General features: G+C 40.8%; 1 protein-coding gene across 2 annotated transcripts in view; it reads left to right on the top strand.

The window, feature by feature from the left end:
* The window catches only part of SLC25A12 (solute carrier family 25 member 12), a 207,826-nt gene extending 188,230 nt beyond the window's left edge, over positions 1–19,596 (top strand). For both annotated transcript variants that reach the window (XM_059394165.1, XM_059394164.1), the window contains exons 14-18: positions 12,647–12,787; positions 14,639–14,777; positions 17,317–17,475; positions 17,591–17,681; positions 18,955–19,596. In XM_059394165.1, the coding sequence (XP_059250148.1) occupies positions 12,647–12,787; positions 14,639–14,777; positions 17,317–17,475; positions 17,591–17,681; positions 18,955–19,156 (732 nt within the window). In that variant the 3' untranslated portion in view covers positions 19,157–19,596. The remainder of the gene's footprint in view (positions 1–12,646; positions 12,788–14,638; positions 14,778–17,316; positions 17,476–17,590; positions 17,682–18,954) is intronic.
* Positions 19,597–20,096: the final 500 nt, after the last annotated feature.

Below are 20,096 nucleotides of genomic sequence, written 5' to 3'. Positions count from 1 at the left end.
TTTTTGGGTATGGTGTGAGAAAATGCTCCATTTTCATTCTTCTGCATGTGGCTGGCCAATTTGCCCAACACCATTTGTTGAAGAGACTTTTTTCCATTGGACATTCTTTCCTACTTTGTCAAAGATTTGTTGACCTCTGTAGAGTTGAGGGTCCATTTCTGGGTTCTCTCTTCTGTTCCCATTGATCTGTGCGTCTGTTTTTGTGCCAATACCATACTGTCTTGATGATTATAGCATTATAATAGAGCTTGAAGTCAGAATTGTGATGCTACCAGCTTTGCTTTCCTTTTTCAACATTCTTCTGGCTATTTGGGATCTTTTCTGGTTCTGTACAAATTTTAGTATTATTTATTCCAGTTCTGTGAAAAAAGTTGATGATATTTTAATAGGGATTACATTGAATGTGTAGATTGTTCTAGGTAACACAGACATTTTAACAATGTTTGTTCTTCCAATCCATGATCATGGAATATTTTTCCATTTCTTTGTGTCTTCCTCAGTTTCCTTCATGAGTGTTCTCTAGTTTTCTGAGTACTGATCCTTTGCCATTTTGGCTTCATTTATTCCTAGGTGTCTTATGGTTTGGGATGCAATTATAAATGGGATTGACTCCTTAATTTCTCTTTCTTCTGCCTCCTTGTTAGTGTATAGAAATGCAACTGATTTCTGTGCATTGATTTTATATCCTGCCAGTTTGCTGATTGCTGTATGATTTCTAGTAATTTGGGGGTTGAGTCTTTGGGTTTTCTACATAGAGTATAGTTATGTTCTCTGCAAAGAATAAGTTTGACTCTTTCTTTGCTGATTCGGATGTCTTTTATTTCTTTCTGTTGTCTGATTGCTGAGGCTAGGTCTTCTACTACTATTTTGAACAGCATGGTGATAGTGGCTATCCCTACTGTGTTTCTAACTTTAGGAGAAAAGCTCTCGGTTTTTCCCCATTGAGAATGATATTTGCTGTGGGCTTTTCATAGATGGCTTTTATGATATTGAGGTATTTTCCCTCTATCCCTGAAGTGTTTTAGCCAAGAAAGGATGCTGTACTTTGTCAGATGCTTTTTATGCATTTTTTGAGGGGATCATATGGTTCTTGTCCTTTTTTTAATTAATATAGTGTATCACATTAATTGATTTGTGGATGTTGAACCACCCTTCCTGCCCAGGAATAAATCCCACTTGATCGTGGTGAATAATCCCTTTAATGTCCTGTTGGATCCTACTAATTAGTATTTTTGTGAGAATTTTTGCATTCATGCTCATCAGGGATATTGGTCTGTAATTCCTCTTTTTTGGTGGGGTCCTTGTCTGGTTTTGGAATCAAAGTAATGCTGGGCTCACAGAAAGAATATGAAGTTTTCTTTCTATTTCTATATTTTGAAGCAGCTTTGGAAGAATAGGTATTAATTCTTCTTTAAATTCTTGGTAGAATTCCCCTGTGAAGCCATTCAGCCCTGGACTCTTGTTTATTAGGAGATTTTTGATTACTGTTTCAATTTCCTTATTGATTATGGGTCTGTTCAGGTTTCCTATTTCTTCCTGTTTCAGTTTTGGTAGTTCATATGTCTCTAGGAATGTATCCGTTTCTTCTAGATTGTCTAATGTGTTGACATTTAGTTGGTCATCATATGTTCTTTTAATTGTTTGTATTTCTTCACTGTTGGTTGTGATCTGTCCTCTTTCATTTATGATTTTTTTGGGGGGGGGTCCTTTCTCTTTTCTTTTTGTTAAGTCTAGCTGGAGGTTTTCTTTTTGATAAGTCTGGCTAGAGGTTTATCAATCTTATTACTTCTTTCGAAGAAGCAGCTCCTAGTTTTATTGATCTGTTGTACTATTCTTTTGGTTTCTATTTCCTTGATTTCTGCTGTCATCTTTATCAGTTCTCTTCTACTGGATTAGGCTTGATTTGCTATACTTTCTCCAGCTCCTTTAGGTGTAAGATTAGTTTGTGTGAACTTTCTTGTTTCTTGAGAAAAGCTCGTATTGCTCTATAGTACCCTCTTAGGACCGCCAAAGATGTTGGACAGTTGTGTTTTCATTTTCATTTGTTTCCATGAATTTCTTAAATTCTTCTTTAATGTCCTGGTTGGCACATTCCTTCTTTAGTAGGATGCTCTTTAGCCTCCATGTATTTCAGTTCTTTCCAAATTTCCTCTTGTGATTGAGTTCCAGTTTCAAAGCATTGTGGTCTGAAAATATGCAGAGAGTGATCCCAGGGTTTTGGTACTGGTTGAGACCTGATTTGTGATGCAGTGTGTATCATCTGTTCTGGAGAATGTTCCATGTGCACTTGAGAAGAATGTGTATTCTGTTATATACTCTGATTATATCTGTGGAGTCCATCTGGTCCAGTGTGTCATTCAAAGCCCTTGTTTCCTTGTTGATCTTCTGCTTAGGTGATCTGTCCATTGCAATGAGGGGGATGTTAAAGTTCCATGTTCTTACTGTATTATTATCAATGTGTTTCTTTAATTTTGTTATTAGTTGGTTTATATAATTAGCTGCTCCCTTGCTAGGGGCATAAATACTTACAATTGTTAGATCTTCTTGTTGGATGGACCCTTTATTATGATATAGTGTCCTTCCTCATCTTATTACAGTGTTTGGTTTAAAAATCTAACTTGTTTAATATAAGGATTGCCATCCCAGCTTTCTTTTGATGTCCATTAGCATGATAGTTTCCCACCCCCTCATTTTCAATATGGTGGTGTCTTTGGGTCTAAAATGAGTCTCTTGCAGCGATGCCTTGGTGGCTCAGTTGGTTAAGTGTCTGCCTTTGGCTCAGATCATGATCCCAGAGTCCTGGGATCAAGTCCTGCATTGGGCTCTTTGCTTAGCGGGGAGCCTGCTTCTGCCTCTGCCTGCTACTCCCTGTGCTTGTGCTCTGTCTCTCTCTCTCTCTGATTGATAAATAAATAAATAAATAAATAAATAAATAAATAAATAAATAAAATATTTTTTAAAAAATATTTTAAAATGTGTTTTTTGAGAACAGCCTATAGATGGGTCTTGCTTTTTTTTTTTTTTAATTATTCAATCTCATACCGTGTGTCTTTTGATTGAGGCTTTTAGCCCATTTACATTCAGAATAACTATTGAAAGATAGGAATTTAATGCCATTGTAATACCTGTAAAGTCACTGTTTTCTGCATATTGTCTCTGTTCCTTTCTGATCTATGTTACTTTTGGGCTCTGTCTTCACTTATAGGATCCCCTTTAATATTTCTTACAGGGATGGCTTAGTGATCACAAATTCTTTCAGTTTCTTTTTGTCCTGGAAGCTTTTTATCTCTCCTATTTTGAATGATAGCCTGCCAGTAGTTGTTTATCTTTTTTTCAACTTCCTTATTCTCTATCATTTGGTCTTCTATATCACTAATTCTCTCTTCTGCCTTATTTATCCTAGCAGTTAGAACCTCCATTTTTATTGCATCTCATTAATAGCCTTTTTGATTATGGTTTGTTTGATTTAGGTCTTTTATTTCTCCAGAAAGGGATTCTCTAGTGTCTTCTACGCTTTTTTCAAGCCTAGCTAGTATCTTTATAATTGTTATACTGAATTCTAGTTCTGACATCTTATATCCATACTGATTAGGTCCTAGGTAGTTGGTACTGCCTCTTGTTCTCTCTTTTGAGGTGAGCTTTTCCATCTTGTCATTCTTGCAGAATGTGGTTGCTTTTTATTTGTAGAGCTGCAGCAATTCTTTTCCAGTGGAGTTCACTCACAGGTGTTCAGAATGATTTGATAGCCATCTAGCTGAATTCCTGGGACCAGATGAAACTAAGGTTTCCTACTCCATCACCATTTTGAACTCCTTTTGTAGTTATAGTTATTTTTACTGCTTTAATTTTTTAGCCTTCACATTAGCTTTATAAGTGGTTAGTCTATTATTTTGGCTATATATTTACCTCTACTGATGAGATTTTTACTTTCAATGTTATCTGGTTACTAATCAGTACCCTCTCTTTTCAGCTTAAAGAGGTCTCCTTAACATTTCTTTTTAGGCCAGTTTTTTCTTTTTAGGCTGTGATGAGCTCCTTTAGCTTTTGCTTGTCTGGAAAACTTTCTCTCCCTCCTTCAGTTCTGAATGATAATCTTGCCAGGTAGAGTAGTCTTGGTTGGAAATTTTTTGCTTTCAGTACTGAATGTATCATGCCATTTTCTTCTAGCTTGCAAAGTTCCTGTTGAAAAATCTAATAATTGGGGCACCTAGGTGGCTCAGTGGGTTAAGCCTCTGTCTTTGGCTCAGGTCATGATTTCAGGGTCCTGGGATTGAGCCCTGCATCAGGCTCTCTGCTCAGCAGGGAGCCTGCTTCTCCCTCTCCCTCCACCTGCCTCTCTGCCTACTTGTGATCTCTCTCTCTCTGTTGAATAAATAAATAAAACCTTAAAAAAGAAGAAGAAGAAGAAGAAGAAACTGCTAATAATCTCATAGGTTCCCTTGTCTATACCAAGTTCTTTTTTCTCTTGCTGCTTTTCAGAGTCTCTAACTTTTGAGATTTAATTGTAATGTGTGTTATTTTGAATCTGCTTGGGTTCATGTCTTTTGGAATTCTCTGGACTTCCTGTGTCCGGATGTCTGTTTTGTTCCCCTGGTTAGGAGACTGTCCAGCCATTATTTCCTCAAATAAGTTTTTTGTCCCCTTTGCTCTCTTTTCTCCTTTTAGGACTCCTGTTACTCAGTCTGTTCTGCTTGATGTTGTTCTATGAGTCCCATAAGCTATCTTTACTTTTTAAATAATTTTTTCTTTTTGTCCCTCTGTTTGGATGAGTTCCACTACTCTGTCTTCTAGGTGACTGAGCCTTTCTTTTCTTTTATCTGGTCTGCTGTTGAATCCATCTGGTTTATTTTTCAGTTCAGTTACTGGATTTTTCAGCTCCTCTTTTTTGTACTTTCTTACATTTTATGTCACTTATTGAAGTTCTATTATTCATTCATTTTTCTCCTGAGATTGGTAAACATCTTTATAACCATTACTTTGACTTTTTTATTAGGTAAATGACTTCTCTCCATTTCATTGAGATTTTTTTCCTGGGATTTTGTCTTGTTCTGATTTGGAACACATTCCTGTTTCCTCTGACTCTCTCTCTTTGTTTTTCTATATTAAGCAAAACAGCTGACTCTCCCAGTCTTGAAGAAACGCTCACAGGAAGATGGGGGTGTGTTTCTGTCTGTTGCCTGTGTACCGTGGGGGTGGTAGCCTGTTAAGAACTGTCTCTCCAATTGTTTCAGTCCCATGGGCCCAGAAATGGCAGTCCCCTGACTACAAATGCTCAAGGGTCATCCCCTCTGTGCTTTGGCAGGGCCTCATGGTAGTGCTCAGCCAGGATAAGCTCACTTATCAGGGTGAGCAGGGCTGGGGTAAGACTGCCCACTGGGTTTAGCAGAGCAAGGCACCAGGAGAGTGCAAGGTTAGGACAAGTGATGCTAGCAAGGAGAAGAAGAGTGCAAGAATGATGCCTACTAGGGCCAGCACTACCAAGGCAGGAGAAGAGTGCAGAATTGTACCTGTCAGCATCCTCATCCTCAGAGGGTTCCAACAGACCTCTCTTCTTCCAGGAGATGCCTTCTGCCTAGCCAGTGAATCTCCATCACATGTGGTCTCAGTGCCCTCTAACCTGCTGCTTTTGTGCTGGGTCATAGGGTGAATGAGTGTGTGCATGAACACTCTAAAAGCGGAGACTCAGTTTCCTTTAGCCTTTTGGATCTCTTGGTGTTTAAAGCCAGATGTTTTGGGGACTTGTCTCTCTGGTACAGGTCCCAAGGGTTGGGGTGCCTCATGTGGAACTTGAACCTTTTGCTCCTCACGGGTTGTCTCTGTACAACCGGGTCACTCTTGCTTGTGGGTCATCCCAGTGCGGGTGGGGTTTTGGGCCATACTGCATCTCTGCCTCTTTTACCTGTCTCAGTGTGGTCTTTTTACCCGTTGTTGTGGAGGACTGTCGAGCTAGTTTTCACTTTTTTTTTTTTCCCCCAGAGAGAATTGTTCTATATGTAGCTGTAGGATTTGGTGTGTTCCAAGTTTTCCTCTACCACCATGTTGACCTGCCCCCTCTGCGGTTGTTTGTTCAAAGAAAAGATTACATAGAGTTTCTTAGACATATCTATAAACTTAAAAGGGAAAGAAAATGTAAGGTCTTTTTAAGTCAAAAATGCAGAAAGTTTATTAGTCTAAATAAACCAATCTATATGTATTTTTAAAATGTCCCATTGGTACGTACCTGTTTTTCTGTTTAAAGTCTAACCAGAGCCCATACCTGCCTGATCACCTTCCCCTCTTTCAGAGAGTGTATACTTCTGAATGGGTAGAAGTCTTTTAACTCAGAACATATTTAGTGCTCAGCAAAAGGCTAGTGTAATTGTATCGTGTTGCAGATATTCTTAGCCCTGTGTAAACATAGCTCCTGACGAATACATCTGTTCCCTTGAGAGCTTGCTTTCAGTCTGCACGGTGCTCTCACACTCGTGTCACAGAGCTCTGTGAGGTACATAGGGTCAGTTGTTGGGATCCCTGTTGTCATATTAGGAAACCAAGGACTGGACGGTTATGACCTGTCCAAGGTTACAAAGTGAAAGACAGCATAGGTCAACAAACCTAGAATCTTTCTATTCTTCCATGCTTCCTCCCTTCGGCCTATGGGTGTCCACACCCATAGGTGCAGCAAGACGTCCCCTCATTCGTTGGAGCATTGACTAAGTCTAGGGCCAGGATTCGTCGATGACCAGCCATTATGCTGGGTCTTCCTCAGCAAACTGAGTCTGCATATCTCTGAAGAGTTGTTGGAAATAGTATCTCCAACTTCCATGGCAGGGATCACTGTGCTCCCCACTTGATGCTCAGTGATGCTCACTTGATACTTACCTGAGCACACATATATAGGTGAACAAGTTCAGAGTCCGTATATATTTTTGTGATAAGTACGCAGAGGTTTTGACTTCCCTTACCCTAGTAAGGGCTATGTGTGGTTTTATTCATTCATATCCTAACACCCTGGCATAGATCAGTGACTCAGCAGAGAGCAAATTGCAGTTTATTTCGTGATCCTAGGCTATTTTAGAAAGAACCATTGCATTTCCCATGGCTTTATAAACTATCTAAGAATGTTTAGTTGATGGCATGTGAGACAGAGTCACTGTTCCTATTCTTCTTGAGTCAGTCCTGGTGACAGCTACTTGTGTGACTTTAATTAGCTTGATTTTTTAAAAAAAGATTTTATTTATTTATTTGACAGACAGAGATCACAAGTAAGCAGAGAGACAGGTGGGGGTGGGGGGGGGAAGCAGGCTTCCCCCTGAGCAGAGGACCCGATGTGTGGCTCCATTCCAGGACCCTGGGATCATGACCTGAGCTGAAAGCAGAGGCTTTAACCCACTGAGCCACCCAGGTGCCCCATTAGCTTGATTTTTTTTTTTTTTTTAAAGATTTTTTATTTTATTTATTTGACAGAGAGACATCACAAGTAGGCAGAGAGGCAGGCAGAGAGAGAGAGAGAGGAGGAAGCAGGCTCCCTGCTCAGCAGAGAGCCCGATGCGGGACTCGATCCCAGGACCCTGAGATCATGACCTGAGCCGAAGGCAGCGGCTTAACCCACTGAACCACTCAGGTGCCCCATAGCTTGATTTTTTTTTTTTAAATGCACATATTTTGTTCAAGTTCCTGGTGTGGCCTTAAAGTTAGATTTTTCATCGGTCTCTATAGGGAAGACTTTATAGTGAATTGTTCAGATTGTGGTTAGAGGGAAATAGTTCCAAAAGACAGGAGAAAACAGATCAAAGAATAAAGGAAACAGGAGACTGGACACAAGCAGAGCCAAGCCCCCTGCCTCTTTGTGGACTCTGCCCCTGGGGTAGGATTTTAAGGGCAGGAGGTTGAACAGGCCTAATCCTGTGTGCAACCCTTTGGCCTCAGGCACATCAGAGGCCCGGTGACTTCTCTGTATTACATCCTTTTTCTCCTAATTTTTACCATCCACTTTAGTTGATTTATTTTCTCATTAAAAAAATAATTATGTGACACAAGATTAAATGGAAGTGTTTACATTCTTTCCACTTCTGTTATCTGTAGATCACTTTCATTTAAAATGAGACTTGTTCTCTATTATTGTGTCTTTTGTAATTCATGCATAGTAATGAAAAATGAAAGCCTCCCAAAGTTTTAATATTATTGTTTGCCTCTCTTTATAAGAATAAGTAGCAAATTTGAAGAGGGAGATTTCACCATTAGAAGTTTAGAAGCTAATTTTGGTGATCTGGTGATTGAAAACATTCACCAAACATGTTGAATGGGTTGGTATTACCTATTGTAAGCATCAGGATGTCAAAGTAGACCAAGTCCATTTGCGAGTATAGAGCTGTGTATCATCATGATTTCATTGAAATTTTATATATCTTTATTATTTCAGATCATGGGCTATATTTGCTTAGATTTATTTGATATTCATATCTACATAGATGGGTAAGCCTGTTTAAAGTTTCAGATCAGCAGATAACTAGTGCTGACTAGTTTTTAAGAGGCAGTTAATGTAATATAAATTAAGAAATTTATCATGGGCAAGAATGTGAGAGAAGATCTATCTATAAAGGAAGCCATTGTTTCTAAGACAAGTTCTGTTTCTCATTTTTTTTTTTTTGTTGTTGTTGTTGTTTTTCTTGTTTTTGAGTAGTTAATACATTTCATGATTCAGAATTTAAAAGGAACAATAGGCTATGCTTTAAAAATTCTTTCATGTACTCATTGCTCTTTCCAGAAGGCAACCAATATTTCCATGCCTAAGCCATTCTAATTTTGATAAACTAATTTTGATCAGTGCATACCTATATTTTATGTTTGGCATAATTTTATTACCAGATCTTATTGCTTAAGAGCTTATAATTGTTTCTATTTAACTATTTCCTTATTGGGCATTTACATTTTTTTGTTTCGTTTTGTTCTTTAAAGTAGCAAACATCCTTGCATATTTGTAGAACAGCAAACATATTAGTGTATTTTTAAAAATACAAATGCTTTTTCCCATTGAAAAGTTACCATATTTTTATTTCACCATTTAAATACTTCTGAAATCCATTATATTCATTGATTATGCTTACTATGTTTTTCTCTGGGAAAAGCTGTTTTTAATGTAATAATATCACTTACAATCAGTAGAGCCTTAAAATAGAAGAGAAATGCTATTTTCCTGTATTTGTTTATCAGAGAGGAAACGGTTAAGAATGTTACAAAACATAATCCTTGTTCTGGGTCACTAGAATTCTTACTAGAGCAGTTGAATTAATTGCAGATTTCCTTCCCCCATCCCACTGTCTCCAGTTTAACATGTGTGAAATAGTGGTCAGTCTCAGATTTTAGGAAAGGAGCGTGTATATTCGGCATGGATGTTTCCCTTCAGGTGTTAGGAAATATCCAAAGTTTTAGACAACTTAAATAACAATATTTTTTCTAAAATTATTCAATGTTTCTGGATACTATTGGCCTACATATTCCTGGCCTATCATAAAGTTTTGTGTTTTTTTTAAGGATTTTATTTATTTATTTGACAGAGATCACAAGTAGGCAGAGAGAGAGGAGGAAGCAGACTTCCTGCTGAGGAGAGAGGCCTATGTGGGGCTTGATCTCAAGACCCTTGGATCATGACCAAAGCTGAAGGCAGAGGCTTTAACCCACAGAGCCACCCAGGCGCCCCAAGTTTTTTAAAATACGTATTTTTAAGGCATATACAGACTACGCAATTGCTAGACGTTTTCTTCCTTCTAATAGAGTTCATTAGTGTGAAACACACTCATAAATGTGTGCCTTGCTATAGTGTCATTGCTTTCTTGTTTACATGCTCACTTGTCAGATGTATATATAAATGCAAATCAGTTTAGTTTGGTCCTTACGTCCATTACGTTCTCAGGACTTAGTACACATTCTAGGTAACAGATCTTCAAAGCATACAGCAGCTAATGTGTTAGATGTTACATGTCACACTCAGAAGGAAATGTGAACTGTTGAAGGAACCCAGGTCTCAGTCAACTGATCATGATTTCCCAAATGATCTGGCAAGGAGGGGAGGCGGAGCTGTGGGGTGGGGAACTGCCAGCTGGAGTACTCCTGCTCTGTGGGATGTTAAACTTCACCAGTGATTAAAAACATAGAAGAACTTTGTATTTGTTTAAACATGATGTCCATAATTAATGAATGGCGCACAAGGTTTGACATCATCTTGTGGTGGCACAGATTGTGGATTATAATAAAAATTTGTGTTTCTGTCCTTTTTTTTTTGTTTTGTTTTGTTTTAAAGATTTTATTTATTAATTTGACAGAGAGAAATCACAAGTAGACGGAGAGGCAGCCAGAGAGAGAGAGAGATAGGGAAGCAGACTCCCTGCTGAGCAGAGAGCCCGATGCGGGACTCGATCCCAGGACCCTGAGATCATGACCTGAGCCGAAGGCAGCGGCTTAACCCACTGAGCCACCCAGGCGCCCCGTTTTGTTTTTTTTGTTTAATCTTTAGTTTAGAATGTCAGGTGCATTTTCCCAAGGATGGTCTTTGCAACCATTATTTAAACAAGATGTTTCAGGGAAGTAGTGAACTTTTTCAGTTGGTCTGGTCTTTAATACTAGCTATGGGAGCAATTACTTGGATTATCATTTTAACAATTTTTCACCCAGCAATCCTTTTGAGAGTATTGCTTGCTTAGATTGAAACACTGAAATGCTTCCTCCTCCCTGCAGGGCAGGCAGTAGATTAAGGCAGGGAAACACAGGCAGATCAACATGTAAAATTGGGTCAGTTGTCATTCAAGGGCTTGTGTGCCAGTGGCATGGAGTGTGGAGGTGGGAGTGGCAGGAAACCCAGAGAGAGATAGCAAATTGCTGCGCCCCCATGCTTGGTGGACAAAAGGGGGATCAGGGCCCTGGGGAATCTAGGACAGCAGGCTCCCCACAGAGTGGAAAGGAATCTTGGGGCAGTGTTGGCACTTGTGGACGTTGGGGTCCAGAGGAGTATGGAGTCAGGATTGGAGCAGGCAGAATTGAGGGGTTTGTGGCTCCCAGCCGGTTGGGAGAATGGGCTGAGACTTGCTACCCCTTGGAAGTAGGACTGGAAGGACTGTGGGTTTTAGAAACATGGACAGGAATGTGGGTGAAGCTAGAGAGTTGAAGTGTCATTGAATGCTGCACGTGAGTTTCACGGGTATCATTTGTAGGATTTCTATACCTGTGGAATTAGAGGGCCCCAGTGAGGCCTTTCCTAGTTCCTGTTTCACATGTGCCACGCTATCGCAGGGAAGTTATGATTACACAGTATGATTATATGACTATGGTTATGCTTGTGTCATATAAACAGCTGCAGTTCAGATGGAGAAGAGCAAATGAGATTTTTTTCACTTCGTGGAGATATATATATATATATACACACACACATATATATTTATATATATATACATACATATTTATATATATTTACAGTTTATTTATATTTATATTTTATACATTTTTATATTATATATATTTTTTATATTTATATTTATGTTGTATTTTTTAAAAAGATTTTATTTATTATTTAAGAGAAAGACAGAGACAGAGCCACTAGCAGAGGGAGGAGGCAGAGGGAGAGGGAGAAGCAGACTCCCCTGTACGCAGGGAGCCTCTGGGAGAGGGGGCCTCTATCCCAGGACCCTGAGATTATGACCTGAGCTGAAGGCATAGACTTAACTGACTGAGCCACCCACCTGCCCCTATATTTATGCTTTAAAATTTTATTTTTATATTTCACATATACACATACCCGTACAAACACATTTTTTTCTTACAAAAACTAAAAGAAAAAAAAATGGTAGCAGTTCTGTTAAACATTCTTCTCCCCCCCACACACTAGTTAACAGATTTCAGATGCAAATACACCCTCATTATCCAAATTCAAATCCCTGTCACTCACCACCATTGTGGAGTGTGCTTTGGTTTGCCAGTCTTGTACTCATGGTAACTAGATGTACCATTTCCCAGCAGAGCTTTTCTGGTTTTGTCTTGGCACTCAAAGTGCCTTTCTAAATTCTCTCCTTTAGTTATGTATCTGTCTCAGGAATTTTCCTCAGTATATAATACATTTTAGAATTTGAGCCAGGGGAGCCTTTTCCCCTCTGAAGACACCTCTGTGGGGCAAAGTTGTGTTAATTGCCCTACAGTCTGAGGAAGCAGAAGCAGGGGGCTGAGCTAAAAGTGGGTGCTTGCTAAGAGAAAAGTGACCCTCGTAGGTCCAAATTTTACCTCCAGCTTATGAAAGATACCGACCAGGCTTCTACCATCTCTTTCCCTTTAATTGGGGAGCTCCCCCTCTGCCTCATCTGGCTTCACTTTGTTTTCCAAATGCATTTATTAGTTTTGCCATTTTGGATAAGGCTGGGTTGACTCTGGAAAGACTGGTTTGAGAAATACCCTTGATATTTCAAATTAAAGCAAACCCAAACATAGATTGGCTTGCAACTGAGTTCGGGATCATCCCTGGGAGCCCCTCTAGCATCGGCCGAAGTGTGGGACTCTCATTCCCCTGGGAAGAGGGAGCAGTAAAGTAGTGCCCTGTAGAGGTTTTCTGGACTTTTCTTGGTAACACTCCAGTCGGTCTCTGATTTGGAAATCTGCTTCTGTCTCTTCCCCCCCTTGCCTGTAGGCTGGCGGCTCTCAAGTCATCTTTACTAATCCACTGGAGATAGTAAAGATTCGCCTGCAGGTAGCTGGAGAGATCACCACAGGACCCAGGGTCAGTGCCCTGAATGTACTTCGGGACCTGGGGCTTTTTGGTCTGTATAAGGTGAGTAGATTCCCTCGGGCGGTCTCAGTAGAGAGCTTGTCATGTACTCAATAGAACACGAAAGAATGTGGAGACCTGGCTTCTCCCCACAAAGTGGAAAAGCAATTTTGTACAGCAGGGTAGTCCCTTGAGTACAAAACCAGACAAAAAAACAAAATCAGGACACTTTGATGCGAGGCAGTAGGATATACAAACACACTCTCCCGTTGTCCCTTCAGCCTTTCCGAAGCTGCCGGCAGGGAGCCGGGAGGGAGGCCCGCACCGCAGACCTGCTCACTTTAGCCTCACAGCCTTTGATTTGATGGCAGGTTTGGGAGAAGTTTCTTTGGTGTTCTCTTTGGTCTGTTTTCGGACTTCAAAATAGTTCTGTGTTTATTTTGAGTCTGAGTTATCTCTATTGTTATCTTCCCAGTAGGAGCTTCTGTTTGTCTTAATAATTTGACCACAGTGAAACAGTAGTAGAGTTTGGGAGAATTCGGGTCTTTAAGAAGTTAAGTGGTGGGATTTGTCAATAATGAATTCCATTAAAAAGAAAAAAAAAAAAAAGACAACACAGAGTGTACTGTCCTTTAACAAAATGCCAGTCAACAGATTCCTTCCCTGCAGGTGTACTTACTCCCGTCATTACAGATCAGATGTAATGGAGCAGAAGCTATGATTGTTCTTAAACAAGGAAGAGTATTTCTTTCCATTCTTTTGCCTGGCAGAAGAGGGGAATACGTAAATTTGGCTGCTATTAGACAACTGTGTTTCTACAGCATCTGAGTTATTTATAGATCTATCACTGTAGAAATGTGTAATGTGCTCCTGTAGCTACAAATTGGAAATTAGAAATTCTCTCGACTAGAATCACACAGGCAGGTACAGGGCTCTTAGGACACCTGCAGACCAGTGGCGGCTATCTGGAGAGCATTCTGTCCACATTTCCTCCCTTCTACCCCCCATTCCCATCCTTTTTGGAATTCCCTTTGAGAGCTAAATTTGTTAATATTGCTTGTCTGTATCATCTTCAGAGAGTCCTTGGATTTTTTTTTTTTTATGTTTGAGTTTGTCTTTTGAAAACAGAACCAGTAGGGAAACGAAGGCCGAAGATGGGAGTTTTCAGCTGGCTAGGTCAAGCCCTGGGCGGGAGAATAGCTAGGCTACTGACCAAGTCGAGGAAGGTGTTTATTTTTCCTCAGTCACTGAGGCAAGCTATCCCGGGGAGGCTTTCTATTCCAGTGGAAACTTCTGCTGAAAGAATTTTTCCCAGTTCCCCACAGTCCTCTGCTACCTAGGACCTGGGGACTGAGGAGGGAAGGTTGGTGGTTTCTTTTTCCCGTTCCCTAGAATAATCATCTTTCTCTTTCATTGCCACTGCCTATAGCTCAACTGGTAGTTCACAGGCTCTACGCTGTGTGCACTGAATGGACAAATTGTTAGTTTTGTGGGCAGCCTTCGCTGGTTGCTTTGGAATCAAGCTATCAACATTAGGTTTCCAAGTCTGTTCCCAATCTTGCCTCCTGCTCGCATCCACCAAAGCCACACAGGACAAGCAGCCTGGAGGTTTGAGACCTGACTTTTTATTAACCTTAAAATCTGAATCTGTACGGAAATGTCAGAAAATTCTTAGTTGTCAGGATAACATCATTACCCAGTTAACGAACTCTAGGTCTCCAGGGTCCTCCGGCCTTTCTCAGAGTTTGAGCCAGGTACATTTCCTGTGCCCCTCTCTTTCCCCTCCCATTTCCATTCCACTCAGTCCCCGTGCTGTTTGAGGGGACACCTAAGACTTGTCACCCCCGGATCCCTTGTGGGCATTCATGGCCCTGTTTATACAACTGTTTTGTACTATTTCCTCACTTGTGACAGGGTGCCAAAGCGTGTTTCCTCCGAGACATTCCCTTCTCTGCCATCTATTTTCCTGTTTATGCTCACTGCAAACTGCTTCTGGCTGATGAAGGTGGACACGTGGGAGGTGTGAATCTCCTTGCAGCCGGAGCCATGGCAGGTAACTACTTTTTTTTTTTTTAAACTAAAGAATCCTCCCCCTCCATGGTCTTTACAGAATGTCTGTGTACTGTCCGCCTTTTTTTCTGGAAGGATTATTGTTTGTATCTGACTTAGTTTAAATATGATTGCTTTTTCTCCTTTGTGGGATGTGCTGTAATTCTGATGAGAGTTAATTACATTTGCATAATGTGGATAAACAGCGTAATGCAGCTTAGCAACTCAGAGCCAAATTAGATCTGCCCATCTAAATTGGGCTTTCATCATTAACACGCTTCTTAGCCTCCTGTGCCCCTGAAACCTTGGGTACATCCAAGCTAAGCATTAAGGTGGAAGAGTTCTTCATCAGATCAGTTGCTTCATTGTACCTCATGTGATGCCCAGGTCTAGCATGCCTCACTTGCTATTTCTGCATGATGAAGTCTACATGATTGGCTCAAAATTGAACTTTCTCCATGATACTATCCATGTTCCTTCTACCATCATTCTCTTTAGATACAAGTAAGCAATACTATATGCAGTTGGCATGTCTTCTCTGTCCCTTAACACTCTCTTTATAATAGTTATTTGCAGAAGTTTGTTTTCTGTACTAGGCTGGGAGCTTTTTGAGGGCAAGAGTTTCATCTTCTTCATTTTTACTTTCCCTTTGTGGTCAGCGTAGTAATAATAGGAGCTCAAATGTCAGTGGCATAAATGAAGATCTTCATTTGGTCTGAATTCCTGAAGTAGACACAAAAGAGATTCCATCTGAAAGAGGAGCACAACAAATTCAGGGAGGTACTAAGATGCTTCCTTCCGATCTCACAGGCCTAGCCTTCCTCTTGAAGGAGCTGACTTGGGATAGAAGTGGAGGACCAGGTGTCCTTGGCTCTACCAGCTCTCAGAAATGACAGAAGAAGGAAAGGGCGTGTATTTGTTCCCCATTACTGCTGGTCCAGTATAGAAACATGAAGGGTGAACACAAACTCAAGCCTAGTGTCCAAATGCTTGGCGTCGGTCTGACTGGCTGGGCTCATGGTACTGCGTAGCTCTCACTGGATTCATCCTCCTCTGCTGCCCTGGCTAGACAGCCCAACAGCCTGAGAACTTCCTGGAGCGTAGTGTGTATGGTGGGGTTCGGAGGGGGTTGAGCCCGACTACGTTCTTGTTCTCACCCACGATGATAGGGAGTGACTTGTGATGGTTACAAAACTCTCCCCGGGGGCTCTGAGCCCTTATATGGGGGTCCAGCAAATCCCATGTTCTCTGGCATTTGTTACTTGAGTTGACCGGAAGCCGGGAAAGCTACCTGCTCCGTGCTGGCGCTGAGTGCTTATGCAGCCCCTTTCTGGTGCTCACCAAAGTCTCCCACTTGTAAATGGGGCAGGCGGATATTCCCTCCAAGCTCTTGTCTGTGCTTTCCAGTCAGCAGCAAGACAAAACAAAACAAAGAAACAGCGAAAGAACAGTCCAATCGTGGACAGGCATTTTGCCAGTGATTGATGGAAGTAAACATTTCCATGGAACTGTCAGCACCAACTTCTTGCCCACAGATACTTGATGTCAGTTTTCAGAACAAGAGATGATTTTTTCTAATTTTTACCAGTAAAGCCTTGCTGGCAGGCCCTAAGAACATTTAAAATTAAGAACATTCCAAAGACAGGCAATTTACCTAGTTCCATGGAAATACGGCACAGGGTCACGCGGAGGGATAGGAATCGCGTCATCCTGCAACAGTGGTCCTCACACGTCCGCCAGTTCCATCTGCCCCACAAGGATTCAGTGGTGTTAAGGCCAAATTGAATATCATCCCTCTGAGGAATGTTATCTTGCTCCTTTGTTCCCAGCTTTGTTTTATATTTTTATAATGTGGTTGTGAAATCTCTCTTGGGTGTCCCACTGCTGATCAGTCTCAGCATGACCCCAGGGAGCTCAGGCACAAGGGGTAGATGATAAGGCCTTTTGATGATCACTTCTTCTATTGCTCCATAACTAGTTGCCTAGCCTCCTCAGCTCCCGTTGTGATGACTTCTGTCATGTAAGTGTGTCTGAAAAGGGTCCCACTCTACTCTCGAGGTAGCCCCTCAAACAGGTGAGGGGATATGAGTATTGACCTTCACCTTACACAGTAAGGTGACAGATTCAGCAAAATAACCCCACTACATTTAGCATCTTATTAAACAGGCAGTGTCCTCATTTCTTAGTATATACAAAAATACTTGTATCTTATTTACCAAAAAAAAAAAGGAGGTAAAATAACTGAAACCTAAATGAGAATACTTGGGAATTGTCCTAGTAATATTGCTGCGTTTTTTCCTCTCATAGTTCTTTGGGATCATGCAATTAGAGTGATTTTCCTAATTCAGAAAGAAAAAAGAATTTTATTCCATATGGAAGCAGCTAATAGGCTCATGTATCCTTTTTTCCATGAGTTCCCAGGCATCTGTTTAAGAAACTTTGGTTAGAGCAGTTTAAGTTGCTAATTGTATGTTAGATGTTAGCAGTATTTCTGTTCTTTATAAGGTACTTTGGATGACTTAAATGTGTCTTTCTCCTGAAAGGTGTGCCTGCAGCTTCTCTGGTGACTCCCGCTGATGTCATCAAGACCAGACTGCAAGTGGCCGCCCGTGCAGGCCAGACGACATACAGTGGTGTCATTGACTGTTTCAGGAAGATACTCCGGGAAGAGGGGCCCTCAGCATTTTGGAAGGGGACTGCAGGTAGGGATGACGGCCATACAGAATGGCTGGCTGGTGTTAGGGACCTGCTCCCATTACTCACCCATTGACTTTGCCACAGTCATGTTCAGTAGCCCCACTCCCTTCTCTTTTTCAGCTCGAGTGTTTCGATCTTCTCCCCAGTTTGGTGTTACCTTGGTCACCTATGAACTTCTCCAGCGGTGGTTTTACATTGATTTTGGAGGCCTGTAAGTGCAGCTGTTCAACTTCTTGTAAAAGAAAGCACTGAAACCAAACTAGGTCTTTGTTCGGCCTACAGAGGCATTTTTGGAACTCTTAGAACTGGGTTCGACAGAGAATCCTACAGAACCAGTGGGCTTGAGAAGCTAAAGTATGAGGGCAGTAAGACCTTGGTCAGGGGACATCATACACAGGGTTAAGCAGTGACTTGGGGGAAGTGAAGGCAAGCAGCAAATTAACGTTATGTGAATAAGTTGTCTTTTTTTAATGTAAGCAAATACAGAGCTTCATGGATTTAGGTCCTAATTATTTGAATTTCATGATATGGCCTTTTCACCAGATATAATGTAAATTTGTATTAGTAACACTTTTATAAACTTTCTTTCCAAGTCTTTCTAAGACTCAATCAAGACATACACCTGCGAGACTTCATTATTTTTATTATAGTTAGGTGTAGATGTTCTTAGAGCTAACAAACAGGGAAAAAAAACCTTTCGAGAGGGGTTATGCTTATGGACATAATTACTGGTGAAATCATGGTCAGAAGTTGGGCCACTTGAAGCCTGTGCTGTAAAGAAAAGGAATTACTTGTTGAATCTGTTGGGTGGGCAAGGTTGTACCTAAAGCAAGCAGTTATCAGCTTTTCAGGAGATGATCAAATCCCATACCTGGGTCTTCAGCTCATAAACCTTTAACCCCCCTTCCTTGCTCAAAGGCCAAATAGGGAAGTAGCTGTTGAACAAGGAGTAGAGGGACTTCTACAAAGTAGGATGTGAGAATAGGAATCTTACAACTCCAGGGTTTTCTGTGCTTTCAGATTGTGTAAAAGTAAGTATTGTATCTATGTGTCTTTAAATTTAGTAATAGCGTTCATGAGTCTACCACTTAAAAATCAGCTTTTGACCTATGTCAAAATGAAAAAAAAAAAATGTAAACTTTTTATGACCAGTTTATGCTTAGTGCAGAAAATATGGAAAACATGAAAGAGAAAAACACTCACAATCCTACTTCTCTGAGGGTGTTATTATTTAAGAGTGTTTTCTTCTGTTCTGTTCTCTGTAGATATATTTATAAATTGAGGCCATTTCTTTTCCAAATCAAAAACGTGATGCTTTCAAAGCAGCTATAAATCATGAGAAATTTAGCATAGATGATGAGGAAGTAGCCGGACAAACACTCCTCTCTGTGGCACCTGGGTGAGACTGGAAACGTGCTTCTGTGCTCCTGGGCCACCAACATCAGTCTTGAGCACGCTAACCATTGTCTTTTTCCTGTCAACAGCAAACCCTCTGGCTCAGAACCAACACCTAAGTCACGCATCGCAGACCTTCCTCCTGCCAATCCCGACCACATCGGTGGATACAGACTTGCCACAGCCACTTTCGCTGGCATTGAAAACAAGTTTGGCCTTTATCTCCCCAAATTTAAATCTCCTAGCATTGCTGTAGTTCAGTCAAAGGCAGTGGCGGCGGCAGCTCAGTGATGAGACAACTGTTGAGTGTGGCCAAATGGTGCCCTGGAGAGAGAAGCCTAGAAGAGCAGCCCTGTAATGTATCCAGTCAGTTGCATGGTGCTGACTGAGCTGAGGAGTCAGACTCTTCTTTCTATATGACATATACATATATTTGTTTATAAAGTAATCATTTGCCCAGGAAAAAGCAACAACGCAGTTTCGAGCTTTAGTGTTAAGTGTTGAAATGTTTTCTAAGCCTTGGCATGAATTAGTGTTCTAGACTGCTTTGCACAGCTTGCACTTATAGTGACTGTACATATTGTACATCTTTGTACAGAGACATCTTGGCACCTCATCCCAACAAATCACGTTTATAGAATGTACTGCGGTTCTAAGTGGCTTGAAATGTACAGAATGTTTTGAAAGTGTTTTATTAAGAGTCACACAAAAATAAATGTATTAAAATTAAATCCATTCTCTTATTGGTGACTTATGGAAATAAAGCATCAATATTGGATGTATTTAATTCCCACGTCATTTTCCATTCTGGAATGAAAAGGTATTTGCTGATAGGAGGCATAACACGACCAAGCGCTTACACCACTGAATCAGAGATCCTTTGGAAAAGATGCATGCTAGTGGAAGCCAGAGGGCCAGGCTAATGACTTGTGTGTGCTGATGTGTTTCCATTTGTATTTAACATGTGTGTAGATTCTCCTGTGTTCATCAGCCGAAAGGCATTTCCTCGCTAGCTCCTCTCCTGTCGGTGTGCATATGGAAGAGGGATGTCTCCAGCACTACTGACTTAGTTTTGCTTTCCTCTGACACAGCAAGGCAAGGGCCTAGCTTTCAAGATTAAAGGATACTTGGGCAATTTTTCTTCATATGGATATGATTCCAAAAAGATAATAAAATGCACACCAAAATGTATCCATGTAGTTGGATTTTCCTTCATAAATAGAGTGATAGT

Source organism: Mustela nigripes, chromosome 3 (assembly GCF_022355385.1).
Source record: "Mustela nigripes isolate SB6536 chromosome 3, MUSNIG.SB6536, whole genome shotgun sequence".
In the NCBI taxonomy this organism is placed as follows: domain Eukaryota; kingdom Metazoa; phylum Chordata; class Mammalia; order Carnivora; family Mustelidae; genus Mustela; species Mustela nigripes.
This window is presented reverse-complemented; position numbering and strand designations above follow the sequence as displayed.